At 31.6% G+C, this 24,339-nt stretch overlaps 2 protein-coding genes across 3 annotated transcripts in view; both read left to right on the top strand.

Moving 5' to 3' along the window:
- Positions 1-16,929, top strand: part of LOC113523192 (E3 ubiquitin-protein ligase CBL) — a 97,663-nt gene extending 80,734 nt beyond the window's left edge. Inside the window, exons 7-13 of one of the 2 annotated variants that reach the window (XM_052891935.1) lie at positions 894-1,006; positions 1,501-1,583; positions 2,498-2,586; positions 11,728-11,968; positions 12,490-12,602; positions 13,555-14,503; positions 15,421-16,929. In XM_052891935.1, the coding sequence (XP_052747895.1) occupies positions 894-1,006; positions 1,501-1,583; positions 2,498-2,586; positions 11,728-11,968; positions 12,490-12,602; positions 13,555-14,503; positions 15,421-15,638 (1,806 nt within the window). In that variant the 3' untranslated portion in view covers positions 15,639-16,929. Of the gene's footprint in view, positions 1-893; positions 1,007-1,500; positions 1,584-2,497; positions 2,587-5,585; positions 9,163-11,727; positions 11,969-12,489; positions 12,603-13,554; positions 14,504-15,420 lie in introns of those variants that run through there. The other variant, XM_052891936.1, reaches the window with a different exon arrangement.
- A 154-nt stretch (positions 16,930-17,083) lies between these two features.
- LOC113523205 (uncharacterized) lies at positions 17,084-24,297 on the top strand. Its single transcript, XM_026909073.3, has 2 exons — positions 17,084-23,553; positions 23,775-24,297. The coding sequence occupies exons 1-2, from the start codon at positions 23,506-23,508 to the stop codon at positions 24,261-24,263; spliced, it is 537 nt and encodes a 178-aa protein (XP_026764874.3). The 5' UTR covers positions 17,084-23,505; the 3' UTR covers positions 24,264-24,297.
- Positions 24,298-24,339: the final 42 nt, after the last annotated feature.

Here is a 24,339-nt window from a genome sequence, read left to right on the forward strand (position 1 = left end):
TGTATTGGTTTTGTATACCGTCTCAGCATTCAATGATAGCAGGTTTAATCCCGCACGCACGAATACACGTACGCACGCAGGACGCACCCACGCACTCCAACACGCCCACACACACAAACAGGCGGCACGCATATACACAAAGGCATGCACGCACGCACACATGCACAAACATGTGCATACCACAAAATATTATTTAAATTAACTCTTTTCGTCGTACCATTGCTGTCAAATTTTTTGCTTTGACTTCCATAAGCTTTGCCTAGTGTGAAATTATATAGCTATATTGTATCATAGGCTAATCTTGTTTAATGAAATAAACTTATTCTTAAATTTGTAGTGCAAACTTGAATTTCTCAAATTATTCTTTTAGTATTAAAGCGAGGGTTTTAAAGGATGGATGGGATGTTTGTTACTCTTTCACGCAAGAACTACTGAACAGACTTGACAACCAACTTAAATAGATAGATATATGTTTTGCTTGCATTACTTATAGCACACAAATAAAAACAGACATAGAAGACGTAAGAAAAAAAGAAATAAAAGAATATATATACAAAAAAAAAAAGAAAATATATAAAAGAAATAACATTTTTCATATCGTGAATGTGCCGCAGTAACACTAATATATGTAATGGCGTGAATTTACTCGGTACAGAGGAATAACACCTGAGTCCTCAGGAATGGCAACGCATGGGGGGTATCATGGGCGAAACAGTATACTCTGTTATGTCCATGGTACTGCTCATGTCTATAGGCAACGGTTACCACTTTCCATCAGGTGGGTCACAACTTAGTTACTAATTCACATGGACAACGGCACAACTAGAAATTTATTCTCATCTACCACCATTTGTTAAGGTCACATTTTGTATTAATCAATTGAAATGTTTCAGGATTCGGAAGGTCAAGGGTGTCCGTTCTGTCGCGCGGAAATAAAGGGCACTGAGCAAGTCGTCGTGGACGCGTTCGTTCCTCCGCGACCGCCCAACACAACTAGTGATGTCAAGTTAGTAATATATACTTACTAATTTTACAATTACTACCTCTTCCATTCCCGTGAGTAATGTAAGAGGCGACTAAGAGGAATTAATGGTCGAGAGGTGTGCAGCAGCGCCCCTATTCTGTTGTCAATTTGCCTGCCAAGCATAGCAACTACAGGAAAATTCTCTCCAATGCTAAACTGCCATAAGGAACGCTCCCACTCCTTATGGCAGTCTATGAGGAAGGTCTATGTTCAGCAATGAACAGATAATGGTTCAAATAATAATTCTTACTTATACAATAAAATTTTAACTAAACAATGTCTGTACTATAGATATTTAAGTAAACGCAGTTAGGGTTTAAAGATATTTAAGAGGAATATTGCTGCCCATCCCTCGCCATCCCTTAGTCTCCTTTTATAACAGGAAATGAAAGGGGTGACCTATACTATGCTGGAACCCCACGGCCATTTATTTATAATATGCATTTATTAATATATAAACTAATGTACAATTCCAGAAGCGCAAACACAAAGACTGCCGTGAAGCCGGTATCGTCGAACTCATCAGGGTCGTCCGGATCGTCCGGCTGCAACGGTTCTAGTGAGTATCTGGTCTCCTGATCCCCATGTCTTGTTCATAATACTAGGAACGCGATACTGATATCTTATATATATATATATATATATATATATATATATATATATATATATAGAACTGGAAAAATATTTTAATGTAATAACTACCAGTTCCACTATGTGTGAACACAGGCTCACGCTCACATCACAGCCGCTCATGAATAAGAATCACGAATTGATTACGAAACTAGTTGAGCTTTCTCGGTCTAATTACATGTATGTTAAACCGTTAGTTATTACATTAAAATATAATGTGTGCTTACGAAACTTTTAACAATAAAATTGGCAAATATTGCTAAAGTCGAGAAAGCATTCTAAAATTGTTATTTATATCTTGTAGTTTTTTAAAGAAAAAATTAAAACACTTTTAACAAAAGTTATTTATTTAAAAAATCCATAAACAAAATACTTTCAACGTAGCACATCCCTAATCTGGTCGAAAAAGGAATCCCTATTCGCGGAATGATAAAATAACTAATTAACGAAAGGAGGTGTATATATGTATATATAATAAAATAAAATAATGTATAATACCACTTCTAAATGGCGCCTCAAGATGAAACATATATAAATTTTTAAATTAGACCTTCAAAAATGCAACTATGAAAACCGCATCTTCTATTTGGTTGTAGTAGTTTTTGTGTGATTGGCATCACCACCAGCAAAAACTGACACAATTTAAAAAAAAATAAAAATACTGTTTTGGCTTCTAAGTGTTTTATTAGACATCGTTTAGTTATTTATTTTTTATATATTAGTAAAATTTCTCATATAGTATCATATAGGCGAGTGTTACCACTTTCCATCAAGTTAGCCATTAATTTGTTTGTCATTCTAAGTTGCATAAAAAAAAATTAATTGCCTTTTCTTTCATTGCAGGTGTAGATGTAACTATATCGAACAACTCCAACGGTTGGTCAAGAAATGCCACGTTCAATGGACTCACTGATGACATAGATGACGCTGAGGTAAATTGATTTATATTTACATACGACTTTCTTCTACATAAAACATGTATGAAAAAGTTTGCTTCACAATGACGCCTAGACTACTGAAAGAATTTTTATATGGGTGATTTTCAACAAGTGCATTTTCTGTCTAGTGTCGGTGAAATTTCTTTCGTTTGGTCTTCAGTAAAGATGGTGTCCCCCAGAAAGTATTTTATAAAATGCTTCCTTCCTTAAATTCCTATCGGGAGAAGGTGAAAGCACTGTTGTAAGATCCACCAAAGTTGGACAGGAGGGGGTCGCATTAGCTGAAAAAAATACCAATGTAATTTAGCTATTATAATATATGGTCACCCAAAATAACCAAAAATACGTCTATTTCTACTCATTAACAAAGTCTAATGTTTGTAGCCAAATATGTTGAAATCTTTAATATGTATAAGTGCCAAATTTGACATTTAGATTTGAAAGAAAAATTATTTATGTATGTTACATAGACATTACAGCAGCTAACTATAAAAACAAGTGCCACAAAAAAGGCTCTTACTCAGCATGTGTATGGAGTCCTTACGACTTGCCGTAAGAGCCTATAGTTGGATATTTTGTATGTAACATGACGTAACATCCCTGGTGTTGTAAATATCCATGGGCTATAATGATATAATTTATGGTATAAAAAAAGACATATGGTGATCAAGCTAAATGCTTACTTAATAAAAAGTGGCAACCTTTAGCCTATAGATTTGAGAACACCATGTATATACAACAGAATATACTGTGCCGCCCATGATACCCTTCAGGCGTTGCCATACCCAAGGAATAAACTTCGGGTTTTATTTTTCTAAAGAAGTTTTAATATAAACGTTTAGTTCATTTTATAGTAGCTGTATCCCATAACTCCACCCGCGTGACTCAGTACATAATATATCCTATGTACTTAAGTAGGATATAACCTATCCATGTGCAAAATCTCATTCAAATCCGTTTAGTAGTTATTGCGTGAAACAGTAACAAATATCCGCCCATTCCTCTATATCTCCATCCCTCTATCCAACCTTACAAACTTTCGCATTTGTAAACTTAATAGTTTAGCATACATAGAACAATTTTATGAATAAACACGATCGTGTTGACATTTCGTATAATAGTTTGTATTTGAAAATTAATTCAACCATTTTTTTATATATAAATGGCATGGGTTTCGCATTTTTGCCCGTATGGGATTTAGCATGTTTTGTGTTATTGGGAAATGCTTATAAATGTCATGTGTTATCATTATTCTTTATCATTTTATGTGTTTTTTTTCTATTGGGTCCATTTGAAACTTATCTGTTACTACATCAAAATAATATATATATAAGAAAACAAAAAACTGTTGCTTTTTTTAGAACAATGTATTTAATTATACATGTTTTTAAAACATGATTAGATGATGTAGCGACAGATAAATGTACTCCCACATAGTATGGAGCAGGTGACATAAAATTATAGAAAGACTAAGTACCAGGAGAACAGAAATAGGAGACGTCTGCATGGGTATTGATTGTCTACAATAACATGGCACTCCTTATAATATTTCTTTAATTGTTTTTTTTTTTTCGCATTGTAAGTAATCATAAGTGGTAAATGAAAAGTCACAAAAACTTAGCTCTCTATAACAACAAATTTCGGAGAAATAAATCTATCTCCTGTGTGGAGAGATATCGTCCAGTTAGAATTTTATTATAATAGTAAATTACCTGAACAGTTAAATTTAACTTTTTATATTTACCAGAGGGAGACTTTGCACAAAAGTCGATTGCTTGGGTACCTCTGTTCCATTCGTGTTTCAACCGTGAAGCAGTTGTATTTGCATGGCTGTGTTTCGGATTGAAAGGTGGGATATGGCGTGAATTTACTGGGTACAGAGGAATAACACCTGAGTCCTCAGGAATGGCAACGTATGGGGAGTATCATGGGCGCAACAGTATACTCTGTTATGTCCATGGTACTGCTCATGTCTATAGGCGACGGTTACCACTTTCCATCAGGTGGGCCGTCAGCTTGTTTGCCATTCTAAGATGTATAAAAAAAAACTGCCCTGTTTAAAGCGTCTTAAAAGGTTTATTTTCGAGGAAACCGATCAGATATTTATAATAACAATTTGTGGAAAAATACAACTTTCTTTCTAATAATATCAATACATAACTGATTCATGGAAATTTTGTCAAAAATACGTTTATTATCAACTCAAAACAGTTCATTTATACAAAAAAGAAACTAAATTGATTTTATGTTACTTAAAATGGCTAACAGGTTGACGATCTACCTGATGGTAAGGATAACTGTCGCCTATAGATATGAACAGCATTGTGTATGTGGACGTTCATAGTACCCCTCATGGGTTTCTATTTCTGAGGAATATGACGTTGTGTTCTCTATAATTTCACTGCCATATCACACCCTTCAAACTGAACCAGCCATCTTCGTACAGCTGCTTCGCAGCAGAGACGAGTGTTGGCAGAGGTATCCAAGCAGACGTGTACAGTCTCATTTTACTGAACTGTTTTCTTGTGGAAGTCCATATCATTGGTTAATTGTTTAGAATTATTTTGTTTAATTTCGCTGCCACAAGTACCACAACCTTCCATATTAGTCATCAATCTCCGACAGCTATTTTATTCACGCATGTTTTACTACTTATACAGTTATCTCTAGGCTCCGAGTAGCGATTTAGTAATTTGCCTGAAAGTGCCCCGTTTAGTCTTGATACATGTGTCACGAAATGTGCGTGGACGAGATGGCAGTCGGAGATTAATGACTTGTGGTTCTTCTGGTAGTATTAATGATGGTCAATCTTGGCAGTCACATACATACTAATATTAGCGGCATTCAACAAAATAATTTTAATTAAAAAACTAGTGTACAAGGTCGCCCTCTAGCAAGTAGTTTGTCACCTACACCATGCTACCATGCAGAAGAGATGATGCTGATAATGTGTTACCAACGCATGCTTTGATCATCTGTTGTTTGTTTTACAGAGACGCGCGAGAAAATCACCGCATGCTTAGTTGCACGTGCTTGTTACGATCCAGCAGTTACATTCCATTGTTTTTGTATCGTGTCATTGGATATTATTATTATTATTTATATATATATAAGTGAAAGTACCATAATACGTACTAGAATCGCTTTCCGCGCGGTTTTTTTCCCGCGCATTTGTGTATTGGAAACTGTTCATGTTGGGCGCTCTTATAATTTTATCGTCACGATATAATGCACGATTAAGACGTCTTTAATTTTTAACGACAATATCGTTGATATAGATATCGTGGACATACACGGAAAACAACTATACGAAACAGTATACTCTGTTATGTCCATGGTACTGCTCATGTCTATAGGCGACGGTTACCACTTTCCATCAGGTGGGCCGACAGCTTGTTTGCCATTCTGAGTTGCATAAAAAAATTATCTACTTTATTTTTTTTTTCTTTTATAAAATACAGCCCATGTTCCTTGCTGACAATGTAGTTTTCTATAGATAAAAGGTATTATAAAAGCCATCCATTACCCAAAAAAAAAAAACAATACTTTCGTCTTTGTAATATTAGTTTGGATTCTATAAATTATGCTTTACTTTTTTTTTTTATATTGATTCAGGAAAGACATAGTGCATAAAGCGCTACTTTGGCTGATATTTCAATTACATTATTTATTTATCATTAAATGTAGTTTTTTTTTTCTACGTCATATTGTATATTTATTATATGAACGCTCGATGTAACGCTTTTAATTCCGTTTACGATAAATTTGCTGTTATTATTTTTAATACCACTCAGGTGAAACAAACATACGGCCCACCTGATAGTAAGCGTTTACTGTAGTCTATAAACACCTGCAATATCAGGTGGTCTACCATGAAATGAAATTTCGAATTATCGGGCTCAATTTCGTGTTTTTGTTCGTACCGAAATCGAGCCAGTAAATGGAGCTTAACATTTTGTTCATCATAAATCCTATCCTAATTGTCTAGAAGAACGATATTTTAACATTTTTAATAATTTTAAACGGCATGTATTATGTATTTTTAACATCAAATTTCTGTTTCGTTCGTCCCCGAAATTTAGGAAGATATTTCATGGTAGGCCCCCTGAGGTATTATGTGCGCGTTGCCGCCGCTAAAGGAACTTCTTTACCTCTTTTTTGCACAACTCCATATTGGAATCTCTTTATTTTATTTATTTACTTCTAGAACTTGATTTGATTGATGATCAATTATTAAAATAAAAGTTCCAATAAAGCCTTAATAGTATATTAATAAAACATTGTGTCTAATTAAATGTGTAATCCCATTATGAGCTCTCGCGATATAGTTTTACAAAGTATGTGTGTACCTACCTATAAATAAATACATAATAGTTTAAAATTATAATCCCTATAAATACAATTAAACAACATACATATATAGTTATTAGAAAATTAATCGCTTCCTTCTAAATAAGTTTGTCTCCAATAATATCGTGACGATAAAATCGTGCCGTGTCGTGCTATGATAAAAATACTTGGCCATGGCCAATACCTGGGATAAAATATGACCGGTAAAAAATATTTTGTGCGTATTAACCCAAATATGCAATGATTGCTGATAGACTTCGGATAGATTATCTGACAGATAGCGTATTTTTTTTGTCTGTACCACTGACCAACATAGAGATAGATGTAGCAATATCTCTATCTGAATACTAAACGTGTCGCTACTAAACTGCATATTGTGATGTTACAAAAATTATTAGTCAAGGTTTGAAGAGTGAGGTATGGCAGTGAAATTACAAGGCATAAGAACAGTGACGCCTTAGCTCTCACGAATAGTAACTCAGAGTAGCCACGAATGTCGCAGTGTATTCAGTAATATCTAATTTGCTGGTCTACCTCAATCATTTATTGTAGTAAGTGATTAAGGTAGCAATATATGGCATAAACCATCCGCTTGTTATAATTTCTGGTTGCATAAAAAATACGTGATATCTATAAAATAATGAATTAAACGCAATCTGTCAGAAGACTGTTAACTTTATTGGCAATCTGGTATAATGGTTATTAAAAGAGATTAGTATTAAATAATAAAGTATTAAATCTATTTAAATTTATTTTTGGTACTTAAATCGACGTTACAGGTAAACAGTACCTACTATGGTAATACTTGACTTTTTTTATTGCCAACGTTTCGATGCTGTTATAAATATGTGTAAAAATGGGAACGTTTAAAATTAAGTATTAAATGATAGCAATTTCTTAAGTAAAAAAAAAAGAAATTTGTAAAATTATAAATTCATCATTCCGATATTCAAACTTTTTTTTATTATATTACAGATAATATGAATTTAAAATTTGATTCTCTACAAACTATTTATTTATAGTGTAATTTTTAATTTTTTTGGACTAATATATATCAATTTGTACACAAGAAATGCAAAATATTGTTTATTTCTGAACATTTTTAAATTATAAGATGTTCTAAATTTAAACGAGTTACTATTACACAATTTTTTTTTTTTTTAGAAAAGCATGAATTATTTTTTATTCTTGCAATTTTTATTTGTGCCACAATCGGTCAATTATTTATTTACTTATTTCCTTTTCTCGTTATAATATTATTTATTATAATAATTTATCATATAGGGACAAATGAAGACTTAACAGTTCTGAAACAACTTTTTTTATACAAAAATAAACACTAGAATTTAATTTATTCACATAAATTTATTCAAATTAAAAAGCGAAAAATATCTAGAGAGACAAATCAAATGTACGTATAAAATATACTAAATGTATTAAAACTATTTTATAATATTCTTTTTTTTATACGATGTCTAAATACATATCTAACGGAAAATTAACAAACTCCGTTTCCGATAATTGTTTAGACATTGTCCAGTATTAAAACAAGACTTTAGCTTAATAATAATATGGTGCATTATTGTTTTCTGCGCCTTTAGAAGACTTTCTTTTCTCGTCAATTAATTGATGTAAGAAAGAAGCATACAAAAAAATAACTTATTGATCTTAAAATAAGGTTCTCAATTCTCTAAGTCGACTTCACTAACCAACTTACAATATGGAGAACATTCTTCTGAAGCAATTTTGATGTCTTTAATCCATTTTCACAATAATAATCGTATATGTCTCATACATTACCGTTCATCATATTTTTTGTAAAATAAAATGGCCTTATTGCACTTAAAAAATAAAACTGTACTTTTATAACTAAAGTATAAAATAAGTTGTTTCATAATTAATTATTTTGAATAATCAAAGTTTCATATTATAATGCAAATAGTTTGTAATTAATTTTAATTATTTCAAATTCGACGGCTCTAATTTAAATTTAAGTGATATGAAGATCTTATTGTTTTTTTTTTTAAATTTTCGAAGCCAGTTTTTGTAAGCTGTTTTCATGAAATATATTTTTTTTTATAATTTTTACTTATAAGATTTCACTCTTTTTTTTGTGTAAAAATAGTATTTTTTATTGCTAATTTACTGATTTATTTATTTTTAAGTTTTTAATGTTGACAATATACGCTTGGTGATATGTGCTTATGTGTTTTTTTTTTTTTTATTTTGGTTTGTTGCCTGTTAATATATTTTGTATCAAATATTCTTTCTTTCTTGAGAATTCTATATATGTACAATGAAAACTGGTCAAGACCGACCGTCAAAAATACTTGCAAAAGAAACATTGCTAATTAATATTGAGCGGTTAAAAACACGAATCTAACTTAAAACTATAAATTTATTACCTACCATTTGCTAGATATAATAAAAAAAAAGTATTATATTTTTGGTCCTCTCGCTAGCAATTCCTAACATGAGAAATAATATATACAAGTAGCAGCGACGGTAGGGCAACCCATACTGTCACGGTAGGGGTCGACTTTGTACAAAAGTCGATTGCTTGGGTATCTCTGTCCCATTCGTGTTTCAACCGTGAAGCAGTTGTGTTTTCATGGCTGTGTTTCGGTTTGAAGGGTGGGATATGGCGTGAATTTACAGGGTACAGAGGAATAACACCTGAGTCCTCAGGAATGGCAACGCATGAGGGGTATCATGGGCGAAACAGTATACTCTGTTATGTCCATGGTACTGCTCATGTCTATAAGCGACGGTTACCACTTTCTATCAGGTGGGCCGTCAGCTTGTTTGCCATTCTAAGTTGTATAAAAAAAAATACCAAACAAACAGGTGACGCGCTGAAAAAGGGTCAAACCAACACAACATCCTCTTTTCATTCTTTGTCATTACATCATCTTGTTATCCACACTTCTGTATTGTATTTGCCTATCTATTATCATGATCGCAATATTACATGGTACAGTAAATTAAGAAAGCGCTCGTAATGTGCATGATTATTTTTTAAAAGCATGCTTGTTTCTAATAATGATTTGTCATCCTTTAGTTGGTTTCATGTTTCATTAAAAAAAAATTAACGCGGGGCACCCTACTTATCGTTGATGATGTCCTAGTATTAAATTCTCAGACTAACTCAGAAAATAAACTTTTATTATTTTTTTATTTACTCTGGTAAAGATAATTTATTTAATACTAAAGCACATGTAAACGACTACACGGATTCTTACTAAAATTAGATAATTGTCGTGGGCCTCTAGACAAATGGCAAGCGAATTCGTCGATGGACTCGACATCGCTAGCGAGTCCGTGAGATAGAATGAGATAGCAACGCCGAATGACTCATTCCAACTCACAGACTCGTTAGCGATGTCGATTCCATCGACGAATTCGCTTACCACTTGTCTAGAGTGCCTGGATTAGAAGAGACAAGGTTGTTTCTCTTATAGTATTTATTGTTAGTCTTAAAATTAGCGGGTCTACCATGAAGTGAAATTCCGAAATTTTGGACTCAATTTCGTGTTCTTGTTTATACCAAAATCGGACCAATAAATGGAGTTTAACATTTCTTTCATCATAGATCCTATCATAAAAGTCCAAAGGAACAATATTTTAACATTTTTAATATTTCCAAATGGCATGTATTATGTAATTTTAACATCAAATTTCTGTTTCGTTTGGCTCCGAAATTTCGGAAAACATTTCATGGTAGGCCCTCTGATCTCATGTCATCTAGATCCGTGCTATAAAAAAAAAACTGGTATCTGTGACATAAGCATATTACTTAATAATAAAACTGTATTCAGGTATAATTTATATGAAGGGGAGCAAAAGAATGAACTGTGTTAAATAGGTAATGAACCTTAGTCCTTATAAATAGCAAGGTATGCGATATCATGGGTAACACGGTGTATTCAGATTGTCTATAAATGACTTTCCATCAGGTGTTAACAAAAAATATTAATTATATTAAAAAAAACATAAACTTGTGCATTTTTAAACCAGAGAAAAACTACAAAAATTGTCTATTTATTGGTATTGCAGGCGTTCATAGGCTACGGTAACCGCTTACCATCAGGTGGGCCGTATGCTTGTTTGCCACCTTAGTTGTATAAAAAAAAGAAAACTACAAAAATTGTCTAAAAGAATGTCTATGTCCTCCTAGTATTTTAATCGCTAAAAAATAATGCAAACTTCATAGCTGCATTTTGATCCGAAGAGTGGTAGCGAATTAATAGGATACATAGGCGTGTTGGTCCCGGCATAGAATAGGCCACCCCCTTCCTTTCCCGTAGGTGGCTTAAGAGGCGACTAAGGGAACTCGTGGTGGAGGGATGGGCAGTAGCGTCCTTCTTAAAAAATCACCAAAACCCAAACGGCAATTGCCAACCCGCGTATCAAGCGTGACAACTACTGGCAAAACCCCCCTTATGGGGAGCCTATGTTCAGCAGTGGACAATTAACTGCTGATATGACGTAAGCAAGATTCTCAAGAATGGCAACGCATGAGGGATTGAGGATAGATAGATAGATGAATAATTTATTTGCATTACTTACAGCACACAAACAGCAAAAGACACAAATGTACAAAAAATTTAAAAAAATCAAAAAGAAAATCAGAATGCATAAAATTAGTAACAATTTTTTTTTCTTCATGCGTGTGCCACAGTAATACAAAATGGCCACAACTCAGCTTAAGCGTACCAAATAAGGTCCATCAGGTGAACCTTCAGTATCATAGTACAAAGTTTTATAAAATGAATATAACTCCAGGACTGGGCCGAATTCAACGCAGCCACGTCGACAATCGACGCTCTCCGCCCCTCGATCCGTTCCCCCGCGGCCTCGCCGCGCCACTCCCCCCGCGCCTCGCGCCGCGCCCCCGCGCCCGCTGAGAACGCGTACGGGGAACTCAGGGCGCCCCCACTCCCCCCTCGGAAGAGTTTATCACCCGCAGAACCTGCGATTGTAGCGGCGTCCAGTGTCCAAGACATAGCGGCGGCTACGGCGCAAGGTATGTTTAATTTTTTTTTTTCACTCAGTAAGTATAAATGCCTAACCCTAACTCCACTTGCGTTATTGGTATACGTTGGCAAGGTTTTTTTTGATGGGTGAAAATGGTATGGTAACCCCGCCTGCGCTAACGGGATACGCTGGCGGAACACCAGTGAAGGGTGATCGATGAGAATGAAAACAGGCCAGTTAGCCCATCATGATGAATTCATCAGGAATTAACCATGATAGTTTCCAGGGGGTACCGCGAAGAGGTCGACCTGGTTGGGTATATTGCTAGCATTTTATATATATTATTTATATATAGTATTTCGCTGGCATATCCAATTAAAATTATAAATACGAAATTTGTTAGGACGGATGGATAATTGTTACTTTTTCACTTAAAAATTATGAAACGATTCTGAATAAAGTTTGGTACACGGGTAAGTTGGTATATTAACACATAGGATACTTTATGTATAGATTTACGCAAACAAAGCCGCAGGAAATAGCTACTTAATATATATGAATATCTTACAGAACCCAGAAGGCGGTCTTCATTAGAACCAGAACCGGACTCTCGGCATCGTTTAACGTCCATCATCACAGGCTCTACAGAAACTATCACAGGCATCATTGACACGAGACATGAGGTGAGAAATTTAATTAACTCATTCATTTAAATAAATAATCAACGAGACTGTCAATGAATTATATGGTACTTTTCATGATAAGCGGCCATCGCACCCGTGAAAGCTTGCAAAACACAAGCAGCAATTAATGACTTTGCTGGGTTATACCACCCTTCAAACTGCAACGTAACATGTTTGCAAATAGTATAAAAATTGTTCAAAGTTTTATAAGTACACATTATATTTTAATATAATAACTGCCAATTTAACTTACGTGTAATTAGGTCTAAAAAGTTCGACTAGTTTCTGCATCCGTTCGTAATCCTTAGTAAGTTAAACCGGTAGTTTATTTATTTCGAATTAGGAACACCAACAGTATACATATTTTTATGTAGTATGCTGATATGCATACCTATAGCAGGCGTACACAACATTGACTACAGATTACATGCATATAAATGTCATAATATAATTAATATAATACATTAAATTTATAATTACATATTCTTTATTACAAAATTCAATTAAATACAAAACAAGACGGCAATATCATTGAATCTACATGGTCTTCAGTATCTTATCGCGAAACACTGCCAACGAGTCATGGCTTACGTCTATATCCGGATCTAAACCGCATATATGATTATAGTTATTGCATATTCTTGCAAGCGGAGCACTCAATCCTAAATTAGTTTTGCACAGTGGCACATAAAATATTGATGGAATACCTAGGGATACTGTGAGGAACTAATAGTTATTATATTAAAGTATAAAAATTCTTAAAACTGTCAAGAAATCTTGTTTTATATCACTTGGGACAATGACACAATTAGTGTGAAAGCGGAATAGACAGAAAACCTCTAGTTTCATTCGCTTTAATAACTCATGTAATTTAATTATTCTGAAATTTAAGCAATTTTTGGTTATTACTTTATTTGTATTAAGTAGGTAAATGTATTTTTTTTAATTCTAGGTGCCACCAGACCCAAGAGCATTTGAAAAGCCCCGACGCGCGTGTACACCACAATCGAATAGTCGTCCATTACCAGCCCCTCCCCCCGAACGGCAAATAGATGACAGACTGTCAGATCCAAGGCCAGAAGCCAGATCCGACAAACAAACCCCACATCCCCCAGAAGCCCGTACACAAATACCTGTGATAGAGAACAGAGAAAGGCGCACACCTTATGTAGAAAGCAGAACTAATTCGGAAAGTAGGTTAGAAAGACATCCTATTGAAAGACAAATGCCAGAGAATAGACTACCAGACAGACAAGTACCAAACCCACCAGAAAAACAAGAAAGACACATACCAAATCCTCCTGAGAAGCATGTTGCAGTCATAGAAAGACAGGAGAGACATGTAACGAATCAGCAGGAAAACAGGATACCAGAAAGACACGCTCCACCAATGTTAGAATCCAGATTGAATTCAGAAAACAGAGTGCCTGACAGACTTCCCCCGAATGCATTGGATAAACAAGAACGAAGCCAAGAAAACCGTCTGACAGAGAGACCGATACCAGATACTCGTCATCCAGAAACCAAAGATCGACACGTGCCTGATAGATTAGTGCATCCACCTGAAAGCAGGACAGATAGACAAATGCATATGCCCGAAAGGCATGTGCCAGAAAGAGATAGGCATGTACCTTTACCAAACGAAAGCAGGCATATAGAGTTTCGTCATCCGCCCGATAGGCCGCCTGATAAGCCAGATAGGATAGATAGATCTAGTTTCGATAGGGATAAGGTAGAAAATCGGGCGCCGCCACGGCAACGGTCATTGCCAACGACGACAAGTAGCAGTGTAGACCACCAACCCACCAAGTCAACGACAATGCCCAAGTTCCCGTCAGAGGATATGAAAGATCCTCCGTACGAGAACGTCGCGGTGGAGAAAAATGAATTGCCTTTAGGACGTAAGTGGTTTTTTTTTTTACTAGTTTTTTGTTATGATAATTAATATATAGATGTCCTAGTATTTTTTTTATACAACTTAGAATGGCAAGCAAGCTGACGGTCCACCTGATGGAAAGTGGTAACCGTCGCCTATAGACATGAGCAGTACCATGGACATAACAGAGTATACTGTTTCGCCCATGATAACCCCCATGCGTTGCCATTCCTGAGGACTCAGGAATATCAGTAGTATCTTTGCTGGTGTTATTTTTGATACTTTCTTCGGTTTGCACTACCGTCTAGGAAACTGTCGTCTTGTTTACCAATTTTCTTTTGAACCTTTACATATAAAGCACTCTGTTCGTTCGTTTCATCATCATCATCATTTTAGCCATTATCTGTCCACAGCTGAACATAGGCTATGGTATTGCTCATTTCTTTTTGACGGTTACCACTTTCCATCAGGTTGGCCGTCAGCTTGTTTGTCATTCTAAGTTGCATAGACTGCCATAATGAACGGTCCTGAGCTGCATCCAATGAGTCCCTTTAAGAGCTCGTCACTCCATCTAGTGGGGGATCGTCCTACACTGTGTTCATCCGTGCAGAGTTGCTACTCAAGAACCTTTCTTCCCCATCGGTTGTAGGTTCTTCGAGCTATATGACCAGCTCATTGCCACTGTTTGTTTGTTTGTGTAAGCTTTATTATACATTTAGATTTAATATAGACATTAAATTATAAATAAAATGACAAGATACACAGGCGTATCACTTGAAGGGATTTCTTTTAGTCAACCTTGAGAACCCGAAAGGAGAAAGTATCCTATAGAGTTTATACGTGAAGCATGTTTTACCCTTCGTTGATATTCGAAAAATTCTTCTACCAAAGGGTACGTTTAATTTAATAGTAGTGTAATCTAGTTTTATTTCTATTTTTCAGCAAAAAAAATCAACCCTCTAACACACGATAAGCACGGCAGGAGATATGGTGATAATGTGTCGTATGAAAATATTAATTTGGACTACATCGCACGTTTAGTAGGTGAAGGGTACCCCAAAGACATAGTTGTAAGAGCATTAGGCATCACCCGGAATGATCTGGAGATGGCCTGCGATATACTGCATGAATTTGGCTCCAAAGTAACTAACAAGTGTTGAATTGTTGTACAGTTGTATGTTGGTAAGGTGAGTGACTCGATTTTAAATGATAATCAACTGTATTCCAAATAGATAGAATAATATTCAGCATATTCAGCGGTATTCTTTCCGTATTTGTTTTACTGGATTAAGCCTTTGTATCATCATTATCGCACCCTATCCTCTGTCCAATTCAAAACATACCCATTTCATTTATCATAATCATTCATTTAAATAGTTCCAGAACCACTTGCATCAATGGACTGCTTCTAACATTTTTTGTCTCACTTTCACATACAGTTCAACTATTTACCTCTACAGATGATGCAACGAGAGTGAATTGTTCTTATCTATTATCTTTCATAACACACCTGTTTAGCCTGCACAATCTTTTACATAATACATACTGAATCCAATTTCTGCTTTTACTATATCTGTCTCATTATTGAGTAGCCTCTACTCCTTTTTTCTTACTCTCTTTCTCTCTTCCTCAACTTCATTACTGAAGGTCGTGTTTTTACCCTCTCGGAGGGCAGATGCAATTGATAGTCCCGTAACGGCGATTACTTGGTCCGACTATCGACTAGGCGATCGTCCGCGTGGTCTCTCTCAAACTTGCCTATAACTTAGCTTGTCCAGATTGTCGAACTGTTGACGAGCAATATGACCGAAGTATCCGAGAATCCTCCGATAGCAGACAGACATTTTTCTTTACATTTTCAATTTTTTCTAAACACCCTAAGACCATTCATTATTAGATCTAACTCATACAGTATTACTCATATTTGATATACAAAACTGAAATCCAGTAATATTTACAAAACTAAACATCTTGTATCAAGAAACATGGTCGTAATCTCAAAATGAAATATCTTACATAGTGGAAATTAAATCGAAGTCACTCATTTAACTAAAAAAGTAAGGTAATGGATCTATTTTTAATTACCTGATCAGGGAAACTATTTTTTTTAATATAATTTCAAATAATATTAAAACTGTATTAACTGATAGAGAGAATGCTACTAGAATTAAATCCGCCTTTTGTACCATAGTTTCTTTTGGTCACTAAAGTTATTTAAATAAATAATTAGTTTTATCAATATATAATATACTATAATACTCGAAATTTCGATTATTGTTTTGTCGAATTCTGTGACCTAATTTTTCGATTGTAGAACTCAACGAGACACTTCAACGAACTCGACGAACTTGACGAAACATCTACTATTTTGTAAGTTCAAGTTCGTTTAATCGAGTTCAATTAACTGGTATAACCCAAATGAATCATGTCGGTTATCCCTTTTTAATTTCTTTTTAGAAATTCCATGTTCAATATCTCTAATCATAGCCAATTCATTATTCATTCATTTACTATAATAGATGTTAGTTTAAATGCGTTTTTCTGATCAGGCATTTTCAAATAAGTGTTGTGATTGCGCAGGTTACTAGGCCAAAACAAATGTGTACCTTATGAACGTAATGATAAGTCTGATTTTGGCGTATTCGTTGAAATGACAAATGCTTGTCTTTATTGTTCACTGGATAAATCTGTTAAAAGTTCCATTACGGTGCCTCGTTATAGCTGATGATTTTAATTTAAAACATTATTTTGTTGGAATTCAACAAATTTGTTTTACAAACAGTAGTGTGTGATAATTACTTTGTAAGTGTAAACTGACATAATAATTACTTGAAACGCTTTATATTCGTGAATAACTATTAATTGTTGTATCAAATAAGCAGAACAGTTCCAATAACTTAGAAAATAGAGAAGAAAATTTTATAATTCTACTACCCTCATTAATTAGATTCACAAATGAATACATAACTGTCGTGTGGCTTAACCACTTTGTTTTAAATGAATGTAACATTTTAATCGGACCCAACACAAGCTGCATAATCCAAATTTTGACAAGTCATTCGGTCATACTTTGAGTAGAGATAAAATAATGTAAAATAAAATTCTAGTTAAATCTTGAAGATAGTTTTGACATTATTAAAATTGTTGGTGTGTTTTTTAAAAGTCATTTTAAAATATATGTAAATAAATTTTAGATTTCCGACTTGCAAATTTGATTATTGCCAGGGTTAAAAATTATTAGAAAAATTAATTCAATTATATTTTACCATTGTTTTCGGTATTTTTTTTTGTTGTTGTCTAAATGGAATTACAATATAAACATGGTTAAAAATACATTATAATGTGAATGTATATCGCTTACGTTTATGGTTTTTTTTTTGTATAGTTTTTGTTGAAAACATAAATTCAGAATGTAACTGAATTCTTTTCAAAACCTATCCACTTGAAGTCTGCATTTTGAAGTACACACGCAGTTGTAATAAATAGGTATGTTAAATGTAACAATGGTAATGGTTACTACCAGTTTTTAAATCAATAATTGTTAAAAACTGTTAACATTTAGAGCAGACATTAACATGAGCAATATTGGGCATAGGACAAACCAATATTTTAGCTGAGAGGTAATTTTATATATAAAATTGTTTTATAGCCCTAAAAACATTTATTAAAAATATAATTTGTTTAAATTACTCGTAATATTAGCAGGCTATTTTGTGGTCTTCCAATTTTTTTTGAATGCGATTAATTTCTTAAATTAGCTTCTTTTATAAAAGAAAAATAAAATATTAGAAAATAGTACAGAAATAATTTAAGAAAAAAGATAATTTCTCCCCGCAATTATTACAAATGTGTGCGTGCCTCTCACCAGGAATGATGGGATAAATTGATTTCTAAAAAGTGTGATAGTATTATAGATTTATAAATAAATACGACTCATAAATAATAGTTTTAAGGTACAATTTTATTATAATTTTGCTTCCACTAAACGGCGGTGCACACATGCGAGTTACGATAATCTCCAGAAAAAGAAAAAAAAATAGCAAGCAACAATTTTGTTAATAGTTTTTTTTTTCTTACATTCAAATCGCTGCGTCTATTTTTGATTAGCGTGTGTGGCCTTCGTGTAAACATTAGTTACTAGTAGTAAATATTAATTCCAGTGTTGTCTCATTTAATTTTCTATCAGTATTTATCTCTGTACTCATAAAGAGTTTTGTAAATATTTACACAATGTAAAATAAATATTACTTATATTTTCATATAAAATTGCTGTCTCAATATGTACTACTTAATATAGCGGTTCACATAGAATATATTTTTTCATATTTACGTGTATGTAAAGATACAAATTTTGACACTTCGACTTATGACTCTTTGCAATATTTAATACATATTTAGCTATTTAATATTGTTATTGTAAATATTGACATTATTATTTTTTCGAAACCGATCGTGTTATTTAGTGCTGTTTACGGTTTTTACGTTTTTGTGCGTTCAGTATGAATTTGCCCGGGAGTCTATGATGTGTATGATTTATTTTTTCTTAATATTAAAAGACCAATTAGTTTATTAAACTTTTTTATGTAAACATTCAAATATCACGTTACATTTTTAAAATTTATCTGAGCAAATTCATACAAATTAATAAATGAAACGATTAATTTTAATTTAGACAACTAGTTTTATATATCATTATTATTTTTTTTTTCTTATTAGACGAGCTTAAAATTGGCACAAAATAAAAAAAAAATCTTTTACTCCGCTATTTTTCTAATGAAACTTCTTATTGAAAGAACAATAATTTTGTAAGATCACATTATGCTTATTTACTTACCTATATATACATATTTTAACATGCTTAGCGAATACCTGACTGATTTTTAGATTATAGTTCATCTAGTCTTAATAAATCTTTGTTTTACTAACAATTCGTTTATAGATAATCCGTAAATTGTAATAACTGTAATTTTTAATATTACATTTGTAATAAAATAGTACGTAGATATTACCCACTGACTTTTAGATAATTACAAGTAATTACATATCCACCAGATTACTAGTCAATATGACTTGTATCATAAAAATCTTTGAGCTATTTGATTACAATTTTTAGATTTTTACGATACAAGTTTGCAAGTTAGTAGCTTGTAATCTTTAGACTTTATGCACTTATCGACTATATTATCAGTTGATGTAGTGTAATTTTTTAATACGTTAAGAATAAACGTTCCACATAGGCTTTTATTTTTATTATGAAATACAAAAAAAAAAAAACATTAAATCAATAATATCGATAAGTGTGTACTAGTCTTTACAGTAATACCTATATAACCAGTTGTATAAATATGATCCAATAATAAACAAAAATATATTGGCATTTTTTTTTTATTTCAATTATTGAATTTTGCTTTTTTCTATTGAAAATTGTCAGTGAAAAGTTTGAATCGTTTTGACTTTTGTCTAAAAAGACAGAAAATAATTCTACATACTTGAATATTTTAGTAGGGCGAAGTAAATTTAGTATTTTTTTTTTAATATTTCAAAAAAAGAATCACTACCCGCCATGTCAGAGTGAATAACGTAGCATGTTAGGTTTCACTCGTCTCCTACGAACACTGCACTTACTACTAGGTAGAAAGTCATATTTTGCAAAAATGAATTCTGTTCTCCATCTATAAATACTATTTTTCTTAATTTTGTTTTTCTTCGTTTTGTAAATATAAAAACATTTCAATGATAGCATTGTTATTACATAACCGTAATATATGTTAGGGGCCTTTATGTCTCGCCAGCGCCTGTTTCGGGATTTTACAACGCTTTATGGTAACCATAGAGTTCAAAATTGTCTACACCGATAACCTCTTTTGTTTCTGTAATGGGCGCATACTATATTTTCTTTTGGTCAATAATTATTAATAATTAAAAAAATATTTTGAACTAGTAACCCGCCACAGCTTCGTACACCTGGATAGGTAGAAGATTTTTTATTCAAAAAATACAGTTCATGTTACTAGCTGATGTTGTAGTGTCTTTATAGATAAAAGAATGTTTAAAATCGGTTTAAAATTTTTTGAGTTCATCCATTACAAACAAAAAATGAAATCTTTATAATAATTTCTCTTTATAATACCATAGTATCATAAAATGATAAAAATATTGAATTTTAGTTTCGTGTTTCTCAACCATCTTATTTTTAATTTAAGAATTTATTCAATAAATTTTCGAATGACCAACAAATGCAGTTTCTATTTTTATAATATTTACAACTTGTAGCAATCAGTTACTTGCAAATTGTTATACAAACATTAAGCTTCGCCCGCAGTTTCAATCTTACAGTATTGCTATTTAATTTCCATATTTTATATATATATATATATATATATATATATATATATATATATATATATATATATATATATATATATATTTAAAATTATTATTTACATTATAATATATTTAAAAAATAGTCTTGTCTTATAATTGGAACCTAAAAGACACATCATAAGAATTCATTATTTTACAATGTTTTTTTAATATAAATCATTACGTCCGTCGTCTACATTTTCCATTATGTACTGAGTTTTAAGTTATTACCTATAATAATAAACTAAACCATTATAAAATATAAAATACTTATTTTAGTACCAAAATTACATTACATTATTCCCACCATTATTGACATTCTAAGTCATAAGTTCGAGTATTCTACATCACGTTAGCATAATTAGTTCCAAAATTAAATTTCAATTAAATGAAATCTCATGGGAAATTTTACATTCATAACTAATACTTTCCATTAATATCAGAAATAAATTAATGTAAAAGATTAATGAAAGAAACTTTTCATTGACATGAATAAAAATGTAAATTAATTAAGTTTAAAAGAACATATATTCTTAAAGCAAATAGGCTGATAAATAATTCCGCAAAGTGTATCATAGTTAAATTTATGGTTAATTTTACTAATTTATAGCAAGACGTGATGGATCTTATAGTTTTGTAAAATAAATTGTCTTTTTAAAACACTTTCTTAAAGATAGTAAAATATTTACTTTAATGTTTAAATTATTTATTACAATTAAAATAGAATTAAAATATAATAATAAAATTTTATTATTTCATCTCACAAAATTTTTCGCAATAATATTAATACGCCAAAAAATATTTTACCATTTCAGTTCTTTAGAGGTATATATTATTAAAATGCACATATATAAAATAATATGTATTTTAATAAAATATATGCTTTTGTTTAAATATAATAAAAATATTGTTCAACCACTTCGTAGTGGCGTGTTTTGTGTTTAATTACTATTGTAATATTCAGTCGCAGTAAAAATGTAAAGGAACTAAATACGAAAAATATATTAAATATTAATATTGTTCATATTATAAAAATACTAATTTATTTTAATTAAATATATCGTTACAGACTTTGTGAATGACTATACGAGTATTCCATGTTTTATTTCCAAATACAGAACTATAACAATGTATTAAATGTAAGACACTACGTTACATAATTTTAATTAGTAAATTGAATTCATTCTTTTAATTTTTTATTTAATTTACTATAATTACATTTTGGAATGAGTTGGCTAATATGAATCCGTATGATCCGAAGCAAAGTTGTCGCCTTATTTTTAAGAGAGCTACTAATAAATTCAAATCTGATTTATAGAAAATCATATTAACGGACAATATACAGTTGAAATTATGGCTGCATCATAGATTTTCATTAATTTTTACTAGTGTTAGTCGGTGCCTACGTTATTATCTGGAATGATCGAACGTTGACTTTTAAGAGACAGGCAATAAGGTTGATGTCAGAAGTTGTGAATAAAATTGATGAAATTTTAAATGTAAACTTATTCAAATTGATGAAATTTTGTGATTGAAATTGATGAAATTTTAAATGTAAACTTATTTAAAATTTGAGTTACACTTATTTAATTAAAATTATGAAACTTAACAAAAACTAAACTTAATCTTCTGATATGTATCCGTTATATATTTTTGTTACTATTTCCATAATTATGTTGAAATGTTTTGGCGGATTATATTGTTTTATAATTTCAATTTTTTGTATATATTTGGTACAAATGTTAAACTACAATAAAAAAATAAAAAAACATTTGTGAATATTTGGTAATTATCCAATATTACTTTGTACATTGAAATATTATTTTTCTTTTATTTTTATAATTTCTTTAGTTCACAATCAGATGTTATATAATTTGAAAAGCTCGAATGTTATTAAATATGATTTAATATTTCGCTTGAATTATGTCTTCGGAATGTTTTGGGGAGGCTATATTGTTTTACGCTTTAGTAAATATGTTGCAAAATATATTTAAGTAAGTAAAATTTATTACGTTTTCTTTTTTCTGAATATCCATTAAATAAATTCTCCAAATAAAGTATAAAGAAGGTCGATTCTATAGATTTGACTGTACCGAATACACAAACGTGAAAAAGTTTTTAGAGCAAAAAAATTTTAGGTTACCACTTATTATCTGCTTAAAGGTAACTGGTAGGGTACCGTCGCCTATCTATCTATATATTATCAACAATTTATAAAATACACAGTAAGCATACGGTCTACAATACAACTCAAACCGAAGCAATCAGTAATGCAAATAGAATTGTAGAAATACGAGTGAGAGAAAGATACAGGCGACTTTGTAAAATCTCCCTTTGATAAAAAATTTTTATTATGTATTAAAGAAAAAAAAAAACTATACATAATAAACCACAGATATACACTAAAACTCAATCATGTATCAATAATCCTTAAAAATATTAGTTCAAACAATCTATTATAATCTTCTAATCCAATCTATTTTAAAATAAATATAATAAAAAGATAATAACTTGAAAAGTTTCAGTTATTAATTTTTTATAGTTTTATTCAAACATTTTCTTATATAATTTTTAATTAAAAACACTACTAATCATTTGATCATTTATTATCGTCATCGACTCTACGTTGTAATAATTTTCCAGTCGTTATTGATTTCTTGAAGTATGGTTAACTTTTCTGAACCATTTTATATATACTTTATTATGATTCAGGTAAATTGTTTATATTTGTATTGTTCAATGATAAGTAGCAAATCTTTAAGTTTAAGTTATAAATAAATTAAAATTACAATTAAATTGAACTAAATATTAATTAAAATAAATAAGAATTAAATATATTAATGTCTAATACTAATTATTTTTATTTATTTGTAGTTTCATTAAAATAATAAAATTAAGAAAGAAATAATTTAAAAGATATTATTTTATTTCAGATAAATACTATTTTTTCACAATTTCTCAATCATGTAGACTTACAAAAAGTGGGCGAAGTTGCACTTAACAAAGATAAATTTAATGTTTTAAAACCAACACTACACGTAGTTTCCGATTATTTCAAGGATTTTATGATGAGGAGTGAAAATGAACATTTTCCATCTAAAAGAGTTTTCATTGATAAGAACGGGTTCAGACATTTTTGGAGCGTACTTGGTGATAATGATAAAAGCCACAGAAAGACTGATACTAAGGAGAATTTGATAAATTACAATACTAAAGCAACGAATAATGATGTAGGGAAAACTGCCAACAAAACAGATATAACAAATAATTCAAATGTTAAGAAAAAACCTAAAAGAAAAAAGGAAGTAAATGATGATGACGATAAATTGCTCAGACAAAGTACTAGTAATAAAACAGTTGCTAAGACTTCATTCTTTTGTCCTTTCTTTGGAATTATAACAATGACTGCATTTGTAGATTAATTATATTAGTTAAATATTAAAAATGTGGTTTATATATTTAATCAGTATCATAATTACTTATACTAATTCATAGATG

Source organism: Galleria mellonella, unplaced genomic scaffold (assembly GCF_026898425.1).
Source record: "Galleria mellonella isolate WM207_F2 unplaced genomic scaffold, CSIRO_AGI_GalMel_v1 utg146, whole genome shotgun sequence".
Taxonomy (NCBI): domain Eukaryota; kingdom Metazoa; phylum Arthropoda; class Insecta; order Lepidoptera; family Pyralidae; genus Galleria; species Galleria mellonella.

Bases quoted from the DNA above. Each gene is read 5' to 3' on its own strand.
- LOC113523205 (XM_026909073.3), top strand. From the start codon at position 23,506: ATGGTTAACTTTTCTGAACCATTTTATATATACTTTATTATGATTCAG. The intron at 23,554-23,774 runs GTAAATTGTTTA...ATTTTATTTCAG, and splicing joins TATACTTTATTATGATTCAG to ATAAATACTATTTTTTCACA.